The 10332-nt window shown below is 39.5% G+C and overlaps 1 protein-coding gene across 1 annotated transcript in view; it reads left to right on the top strand.

Moving 5' to 3' along the window:
• Positions 1-1013: 1013 nt before the first annotated feature.
• MUSK (muscle associated receptor tyrosine kinase) overlaps positions 1014-10332 on the top strand; it is a 59235-nt gene continuing 49916 nt past the window's right edge. Inside the window, exons 1-4 of the mRNA XM_063180175.1 lie at positions 1014-1262; positions 5259-5385; positions 8572-8723; positions 10109-10236. Of these exons, the coding sequence (XP_063036245.1) occupies positions 1166-1262; positions 5259-5385; positions 8572-8723; positions 10109-10236 (504 nt within the window). The 5' untranslated portion in view covers positions 1014-1165. The remainder of the gene's footprint in view (positions 1263-5258; positions 5386-8571; positions 8724-10108; positions 10237-10332) is intronic.

Raw genomic sequence — 10332 nt, 5'->3', positions numbered from 1 at the left:
ACATTCCCAGCACTGGTCAGTTTTACTCCATTTGCTCCTCAGAAGAAGCATTGCTGGGCCATGTACGTTCATTGCAGAAATGACTGTTTAGAAGTGGTTTAAGTCAAGAGTTTCAGTAAAGAAAGGAAATTCCAGAGATCTCAAAGTACCTTTTACTGTGATGTGTTATGACTGCACATTTTCTTTCCTCAAACAATGTAGTTTAGTGCAAAGCTCTTGTCCACTCGGCTGATAAAATGACAAAAAGTATGCGGAGTCATGTTCCAAGAGGATCATGATCAATTAGGTTCTTCCCAGACTAATTATTCATCTATCTGCTCATGCAGATACTGCCCCTGCATCAGCCTTTCCACAGTGGTAAGCCTCTTTGCTCTTCATATAAATATTTGTGTTGAAAAACAGGCAGTACAAATGACTTGACATTTTTGGAAAATATAGTGTAGGCCTTTGTGGTAGGATGGGGCAAGAAAAAATGAGTCAGAAGACCTTGATTCTGATGTTTCTTCAAGTCTTCCCAGAAAATGAGTGTTTGTCTGTCTTTCATCTTAGGCAGGGACCTCGTGATTAACAAGTTATTTCTGGAGATTAAACCCCACTGTCATATTTCCCTACAGAAAAGCACTTTTAGTCACCAATGCCAACCTCTTCTCCTCCAGCAAATGCATCTGTTTAGAAAAGAAATACTATCAGCAGGGCAACAGGTGGCATATTGCAGCCAATTTTGAAAGGTTATAATAAGAGGGAGTGTGAGCAAGAGGAGAAAAACTGGAAAAGAGGGTGACTAAGATGAAGGAAAAGGCAGTGGCAAGCATTTTTTCCTGCTATTGCTCTTACAGTGTTCTGGAATAAAAATCTGATGACTTTGCAACACTGGGCTAGGGTACTGCCCTGGAAATGCATTGCCCATTGTACTGTTCTCTGTTTGCTTAGAAGGAATTCAGAAGGGATTTGCTTTCTCTTGTTTCATGAGCCCCACGCTTTCACACTGACCAAAGTGGATACACACCAGCTGGCCACGTCCGTCACCACCACTGGGTGGGAGAATTCCTGATTATACTTAGATCCCTCAGACCCCACTCTGTCACTTGCTGAGAAGCTCTGCTTGAACGCTGCTTCCGAAATGCAGCCGGCTGGGAAGTCTGCACGCCTTGCCTGAAGGAGCTGGATGCCTTCTGGATCAAACATGAATGACCTGCTGAAGGTGCCGCTGGTGCACGTCCTTACCCTGGCAGCCCTCAGCTTGGCTGAGACACTTCTGAAAGGTTTGCTTTTTCCCTGCTCTTCTTCTGCCGTTTGCTAAAGGCGGTTTTGCAAAGGGGAAGTTGTCTCTGCTAGCAGTGGGGAGGGTGGTGCTGTAGCGTTCCCAAAAAAGACAAAAATGGTCTGCTTTCAATGGTCACTGCTCTGCTTGGATAGCAGAGGAAATATTCTCATATTTGTGTTTGGAATTGAATTCTTTGTCTGTGAAGAGCACATAGTCCATTGTAATAGGCAGGGGAGATCTTTGGGTTCAGCTTGGGTGGGATGTAAATTTCTCCTGTGAAAGGAAGCTCAGAAGTGTTAATGGCTGGTATCACCAGTTGCTGCAGAGCACAAGATCTGTTGTGTTCAGCACATCTGTGTAGGTTTTTAAGTACATAAAGCTTCAGAGTAAATAAATATCTGTGATGTCTTTACAAAAAATACATATGTATGTACAAATATACACTGTTTGTTATAGCATATAACACAGAAGTTATCATACCTTCTTCCTATCTTGTGCGCACACATGCATATGGGCATATGCTCACATACTTTTAACTAACAAAAGAATTGGTAAAAAAATCTGTTTGGAAAAGTCTTTGAGGTAAAAACGCAACTGTGATACCATTCTGGATGTCCTGTTTGGTAAAGCTGTGGGCAAAATTTTTTTCTGAACGGTGATTCAGATTTACAATTCAAAACTTTTGAAATTCAATGCTTACTAGAGACTTTTCAGCTTCAGAAAAACAAAATGAAATCTTAAAGGGAATGCCAGTATTCACATGTTAGGCCAACATTGCTGCTATTGCAGGCCTATGCTTTTACAATTGTTAGTCAGGTTATTCTCAAAATGAAATAAAGAGAAATAACCTGTCTTCTTTACAAAAATGTTTTGAAACAAAAATATTGGTATATTTGTAAGGCACTGAAGTAAGTTTGTGAACTTAATGTTTGTGAATATTGTGGTAAGATAAGTAGTAGTGGAGAGACAAGAAAAACAAAGAGGACAGGGATCGATTTTTTTCTAGTGTCGCAGTGTAATGAAGAGATACACTGCCTTTTCTAGGACATCACAGTTGAGCTGTTTTTTACCATATGAACTGCAGTTTCTTCAGGTGTCTGCAGTGTTGGAGAGGGGCTGGTTCTGTTTTCCGTATTGTTTTGTTTGCCTGGTTCTGGTTTCAAAAGTATGAATCCAAATCCAAAGCCAACACATTTGGAAGCTTCTGGTGGGCTGGGGACAGAAGGGTATTTGGCCTTCTCATGGTCCCGTGACCAGCCTTGGGTCATTTTTCTATCTCGGGAAACTACAGCTGACATCCAGAAAAATGGCACCTGTGTGGCTTTACACATATATAGATTAATTTATTTTCAATTTATTTAAAGCCACAAGGATACCTTAAAAATATGAGAAACGCCTAGTATATGCATATGGAAAGGCCTGGCTCCTTTTCTATGTGATGGTAGATATGTCTGTACATTGTTCAAATTTTATTTTTCTATGTTAAAATATGGTAATGCACACATCATGAGTTAAGAGTGCTTTCTGAAGAAAATATGGACTAACAACAGCATCCAAGCTGCTTGAATGGCTTTTAGATGTAAGTCCCTTCTCAGCCATTTCGGAACTCTGTGGCCACCTCACAAAATGACGGCAAGTCCCACTGCTCACTGTCCTTGCTTGGGTTAAAAATCACAAAGGTGAAAAGAGCATAAAAGGAAGTTATACATCCCTGTTGCTCTCCTGGTTGCTCACTGAGGATGCAGAATTGGGAAGGCAGTTTTAAAATGATTTCTTTTTCTGTTACTGTAGTGCTGTCAGTTTGGATACTATTTTCTTAGAAGCATGTGGCTTCATTCTGCCCAAAAATCTGTATGCTGGCTTTCAAAAGGGACCAAGTCAGACCATGTCTATGCAATATTCTGTCATCTATTGAATAAAAGACACACTTGAAAGTATGTAACTATTTCTAGAGAATTTATTTAAAATAGAAACCTGACAGGAAATTATTTATTTAATATAGAAACCTGTTCTTTGTTTCCCAAAGAACAAAATACTGTCATTATGCATACCAGCTCTTGGCACAAATGTACCTTTATTATTTGTGAAGTGGCTTTGTTTACCGTTACAACAGTTATAAAACTGGTTGCTTTGAATTATTATTACTGTAAAAATTCACATTTCTCAGGGTTAGAAAAGGATCCATCCAGAGATTGAGGAATGTGGACAACAGCAACAAAACTGTACTATATAAAATCAGATTGCAAAACTCTGGGCTTAATGCTTTTAAACCCCAATAAACTTTTCCACAAAATAGCAACGTTTCATTTAAAGCAGAGAGGATGACCATTTGTGGGGGTTATTCTCCTGAGATGTCCTTCAGTAGCAGGAAAATGAAGACTTTATAGAAGTCTTCCATTTGGTTTCATTGGTATGGGATTCATCTGGGAAACAATACAGATGATTCTATCTGTTTAATATGACCCAAAATGACCTAATAAAGTGATGCATGATACAATTTGAAGCAGTGATCCTAAACAATGAACTCGTCACAGACTTGTTCTAATTGAAGTTTCATCCATATGACCTTTAGAGCTATCTTAGATGTTGTTTAGAGATTTACATAAGTATAGTCATTATTGTTAATCAATGATACGATCCAAAGTCATACAGTCTAGAAATATTATTGAGGCAGATTCATTCTAATTAAGTGTCAAAAGTGTTTAGAGTTTTACATAAACCTGATAGTGGAAGCTGATCCTTTCTTCCTCTAGCTTCATTCCGGCAGAACTCCAAAGACATTCTAATTTTGACTTCCATAAATTGAAAAAGGATTAAGATATTGACTTTCTATTATTCTCAGTCTCCTTAATCTGAATGTCTTCTCTTTTGCCCATTCCTTAGGGAGGGAAGGGTAAAATGGATATAGTTTATTTTTTGCCTGAATTTGAATCTCTTTGTACTATGGAGGGCCAGTAGATACACAGAAGTTGAGATTCTCTGTGAACAAATAATGGGCCAGAAGCTGCTGTGCTCAGTGAGGAACAGGAAGACTCCTGAATCCATGATGTATTTTCAAGGTAGTGTTTCAGGAATATAGTAAAGACTAGTTTATCTCAGCACAGTTGTCAGTGAAAACCAGTCCAACCAATATGGATGTGTGTCTCTTGCAGCCATTGGTCCAGACATTCAAGTGTTTTTGGAGGCAGTGGCTGCAATGAATAACATAAGCAGGGAAAGCGAGTGGCTAGGCTTATGCTTTGATCCCTTCCAGCTGTGCTGCAAGTCTTTCACCAGAGCGATGGCAAATGTTTCTAAAGATACATTCAACTAATGTATGACTACAGATTTATGATAATAAGCATTAGACATAGCTTTTAAACTTCTAACTCTCATGCTTCTTGGTTAGAAAATGTGAGAAAATGAGAATGAGTCCTAGACATGACAAAAATCTGAATGACCTGAATGATCTTTGTGAGCCTGGCTTAGAAAAATATAGTGCTGTATAATGGGTTTGGTGTTTGTATATAACAGGGGTTTTTTTTGTTGCTGGTTTTTTTTTTTTTGTTGCTGTTGTTTTTTCTTTAAAGATAAATAGTTGAGTGAATAAATCCTGTAATATTGACAAAAAAGCCTACATCTCCTGTACTAATAAGGAGGCACTCTTCCCACTCCAAGGGCAGGTGAGCTTGGCTTCAATTTTTGTGCTGCCCCTTGCACTTCTAGCCTATGCAATGCCACCCCTATTGCAGTGGGACATCCTCACCGGTGTCCTTGCAGTATGCTCACCTATTGCTGTGAGTCTTGAGGAAGAGATGAGTCAGAAACACAGGACACACTGAGTTTGTTGGTGCTTGGTTTGCTCTGTTTTGCATCTTATGTAAAGACCTCAAGGGAAAATGCCAGTGAGTGACCCTGCAGGGACATGGCTCCCTCCACCAAAGGTGTTTGATAGGCTATGTAACACTCTCCAGTAGGCATCAGAAGATGTTCTCATTTTCCCTTCTTCACACAGCTCCTTTGATCAGCACTCCTCTGGAAACAGTGGATGCCCTGGTAGAAGATGTTGCCAAGTTTGTCTGTGCAGTGGAGTCATATCCTGAACCAGAGATTACATGGACACGCAACAGCATTCCCATCAGGTAGGGAGCAGCCCCAGCCCTCACCAGCAACTTCTGCAAAAATTGACAGTGCTTCTTTTCATGATACAGGAGATATCTGGAAATACAAAAATCGGTCTGTGGCAGGAGAGAGAATGAGTGGCTGTAATTATCTAGGATTCTGTATTTCTGAGGGAGTGGTAAGAGCACTTGAGGTTCCTCTTGCACCTTCACACATTTGAGTTTGCAGAGAGTTGGTTTCTGCTGCAAGGAGATTTCTCCCCAGCTTCAGACAATTCAATGTGCTTTCTTCCTCAGTTCATCCACTATGAAGGAGGAGGATGCTGTATAATATTTAAAAGGAGCTTAGCAGGGTTTGTTGTCTGTCTCAATGTTCTTGGAATCTTTGCATGAGAGGGGTTGTGCTGTGCCATTCTTTGCTTCTAGTTCTGGATCTTTGCTTCTAGTTCTGGATCTGGAAATTGTCTTCTCATTGTTTTGCACTGTCAGATGTTAACAACCAGGCATCAAGATGTCAACAAAGAAGGCAGCCTTCTGGAAGTGTGGAAATGGAAGTTGCTACCATTGTTTTTGCTCTTTTGCTGTAGACAGGTTTCTACAAAGTAAACTGTACTTGATCTTCTAGCTCTGAAATCACATTACATCTGCCACATGGCTTCACATCGGTTTCCCATTCCAAATGGCTGTAAGCGACTTACTCTGTGAGGGAAAATGCAGCACAACACAACTTTGCGTAACATAGTTAATACCCAGCCTCCACAGGAGATGTGCATATTGGGCAGATGGTCACCTGAAGTATGGTTCTCACTGTTGTGGTTAAACATCCAAAAAGGTTTTGAACCACTGGCATAGGAGGCTCAAATAAGTCCGCAGCAGAAGGAGGTCTCACTGCCTGGAAAACTGCTTTAGAGTAGGACAAAGCAGAAAGTTACAAATATTAATATAGGCCTTCAGAATTTTTTTTCAATGTTGGCCATCTCAGCAAAATTTGGCCCTAATCTTCTGATCCTGACTTTATTCCAGCATGAAGTTCTGAACTTCCATGGATGTTATTTCCAAATCAGGTGACCTTTCTCCTAATTCCTTCCCCATCTTTGACATTCATGACTGAAAATCAAAGCAGGGAGAGAAAGCCATCCGTGAAGGACTATGTCTTTCTCTTCCCATGTCTTTAAGATTATCATTCTTCTCTGTGTTCTAAGGTAATTTGAAATGCAGATCATTTATCACCTCAATCCCCTCTTCCAGAGGCCAATCATAATTCTTAAAGCCATTCCACTCTGTCTCTGAGACACAGTGCTTTGACCAAAATGGAAAATAAAGATAAAATCATTGCTTATGGTAAGGCCATAGAGCTCAGGGGCTTCATTCCTTTACAGGGATTTCTGAAGCAGCATTAGTAACAGCAAGTGTTTCATTTCACAAGGCATTAATATTCAGTACTGCTGGATACAAAAGCTCAGACCAAAGACAGAGGAAAATATATATGAATATATTTACTTTCTAAAAACTCAGATGAAAGTATTTGCACACTGGAAAAGCATCAGATCAGAAGACACTTTTTTCTGAAAAAACCCTATCTAAATGTATTTCTGTGCCTCTGTGTGTGTATATCAAACTTCAAAGGGTCTAGTAATTGAAAGCAATTAATATCAGTTATTTCATTTCCAAAATTTTCTTCTCCTGCCAAGGTTCCAAGATCCTGGACAGACAGTAAGATTAATCTGCAAAAAAACCCAGTATGTAAACTTTGAACTTCAATGAGAATAGAGCCAGTGCAGACTTCTGGATGTGCCTTTCTGTTTGACATCAAAACTTGTGCAAGTAAGCCAGCAGGTGCCCTGTGCTGAGTGCAATGGTCACCTGGCCCATCATCCAGAACAGGGCTGCCCACAATGAGCCTTCTTTAGGACAAGAAGGAGACAGGGACAGCATGTCTTTTACATTGTTGATAACTTCATGGTATTCTTTCTTCCCAAGCTGGAAAAGAGGAGGGAGATGTAATACTGAGTGGTGAAATGCTGTTGAAAGGAAATACATGCCTAAGCCATCATAATGGTACATTCAGATTAGTCAATGACTACTGTACAATTTTTAACATTAAAAGACAAAACTTGACATATGTAGTGGTCGGATACTTGTGATTGCTTGGGATAAAATCCTCAGGTCCCAACCCTTTTTCCACTGTTCATTAAAATCTAAATCCAATTGCATGAAGGTGCTTCCTAAAAGCATCAACAAAGATGTGAAAATGGACACTACAAAAAGTTAATTTCTTTGTTTTTATTTATACTATTTCTTTGTATGTGTCATAGCTTTGCAATGAAGATCAATACCTCAGCTCTCTGATTTCTCATAATTTTTCTTTCTGATTTCCTTGGCTCTCCCACTTGACTCCACATAGCCTCCCTACTCACATACCACACTTGTCATGCTCACATATGAAATTGGTCTTTGGCCCACATACTTTGTTACAATATCCCATATTTTTGTTGATCCAGCTTCAGGGCTTTCTACAGTTCTCTGAAATATCCGGGTTAAAGCCTGCTGTCTTTAAACCATAGCTATCCTTGAATCCTCTAGCTTGCAGATGGCTTCAGTACATTTCTTTGCTTGTTTGTTGGTTTGGTGGTTTTTTTGCAAAACAAATAGACAAAACTACTCCAGGATGTAGACACAAAAGTTCATGGTCTTTAGTTTGTGTCTTTTTTCACAACCTTAAAAATATTTCCATAACTTTATCTGTTTAATAAAAAATCCCACTTTTTTTGCTTTGCTTTGTTTTGTTTTGTTTTTCCTGAAGAAGGTTTCTTTAAACAATTTCAGCTACCTCTAGTTCCTATGTAAGCATCTTTCTCTTTCATTGAACAATGATACCTAAACCAGGACCTGGCTGGAACTGATTATTTGTGCTCATGCCTGTCCTTGGCCAGTCAAAACCCCAAACATGAGCCTACTGCTTTTACCAATGTCTGCAGGGCAGAAGAATTGCACTACACTAGTAACAGTCCAGAGCTGCATGGTCTAGTGAAAATTTGAATCTTAATTCAGAACTCAACATTTTCAGCGCCTTCCCTTCTGTTTGTGGGTTGACAATCAGAGGTAGAATTATTGCCATTTGTAGTGACATCAGCAGTCTGCATATTCAAATGCAATTCCCTTTCTCTGTCCTTGGCTGTCCCTGACAATCTGTGCTGTGCCCTGCAGGCTGTTTGACACACGGTACAGCATCCAGAGGAATGGGCAGCTGCTGACCATCCTGAGTGTGGAGGACAGTGATGATGGGGTGTACTGCTGCACAGCAGATAATGGAGTTGGAGCAGCTGCACAGAGCTGTGGGGCTCTCCAGGTGAAAATGAGTAAGTGGGAATGCAATTTCTTCCTGATGCCACGTGAATGTTTAATCAAAAGCCTGAGCAGACTCCCATCTATGGCACCTGGGGATCCATGTTCAGGGCAAACCCATTCTTGGTTCTTGGGAAGGTGGGTGCAGTTCTTTCAGTCAGAGACATGGCATATGGGATCATAACTTAATGCAGTTGTGATTATTTACTTTGAATAACACATATTTGTTCTAAGATCAGAAGAAAAAATGGATGCTTTGAAGAATGTCCTTTGTGCAAAAATCTGTAAAAGGGTTTGATAGATTAGTCCTCTCTGGCAATACTGCATAAGTCCCTGGTGAATTTTAATTGTAAAATTTTTCTTCCTGATGCTGGCAAAATCAACTAAATTATATTCAGATGCTCTGAATAGCAGTACTTTGCATGTTCTGGAACACCAGGTTGTAAATCTCATCATTCCACATGGAGGGGAAAAGATTTGCTCTTGCAGAGAGATACATACATGCCAAACTCAGTAAAGCTGGACTCACATGGCTAGAGTTATTTACACAAGCACTTTAAAAGGCAGTGGAGGTATATTCTGGCTAAAGCATCTGTTTGTAGGAAAGGATTTGTCTGTGCTAATGAGATGACCCTCAAGGTCTGGTAATACTGGAACTCTGCATCATCCTAGTCACTTGCAGGTGGTGGCCAGGAGATGATGCTCTCTGAAAGTTTTTTTCCTGCTGGTTCATTTATCATGCAAGGGCCTCAAAATGTCAGATCTCCCAAAATACTAATATAATAATCCTTTATACTCTCAGGTCAGACTAAGGCAAACTGTGTTCTTTCAGTAAAATGAATTTAAATTTATCCCTCATTAACTTTAAGGGAGTTTGATTGCATTTTCTTTTAGGCTTGATTGTCCTTTTCCTTTTCATAGTTATAAATCCTTCAGTTAAGGATGTTAATTGCATTTACACACCCTTCTTGTTGAGTTAGAGGCAAGCCTGGGTTAAAATTCTTTCAAAATCAATTCAATCCAGATCTGAGCTTTGAGACAAGACAGTGTTTACGCAGTGAAAAATGTCAGAACCTGGAATGCTAACATTCTTCACTACTGGAAATACTCTTATCTGAATTTGGATTTTAGCCCAGGCCCTAATTCAAATGACTGTCAAACTCCACTCAGGAAAACAAATAACCCATGCAAGTTAGCTGTTTTTGAAGCTTTTTAAACTGAATGCTGTGCTGAAGAAAGTTCTTTCTTACCAAATAACTTCAAAACCAAGAAAGAATGCTTTATCTTCCAGCAATACAGAGAAAAAGCAGCAGATTTGTGCATGTAATTCCTGAATTTGTCTTGTTCTATTACCTTGTAGCTTCATCCCAAGTTTAATTTTTGGCTTTAAAAATTTTAGGACCCAAAATAACTCGTCCACCTGTAAATGTGGAAATAATAGAAGGATTAAAGGCTGTTCTTCCATGCACTACAATGGGGAATCCAAAACCTTCTGTTTCATGGGTGAAAGGAGAAACAGTTGTAAAGGTGAGTATAAATGGTTTTCAGTAATACTAAATATGTGCTGAAGCTACTGTGTTAAATATTAGCATTAGTTATAGTATTTGTAAATTCTAGTAGCTA

This window comes from Melospiza melodia, chromosome Z (genome assembly GCF_035770615.1).
Source record: "Melospiza melodia melodia isolate bMelMel2 chromosome Z, bMelMel2.pri, whole genome shotgun sequence".
NCBI classification, from domain to species: Eukaryota; Metazoa; Chordata; class Aves; order Passeriformes; family Passerellidae; genus Melospiza; species Melospiza melodia.
Note: the sequence above shows the minus strand (reverse complement) of the source record. Positions and strands in the feature narration are given on the sequence as shown.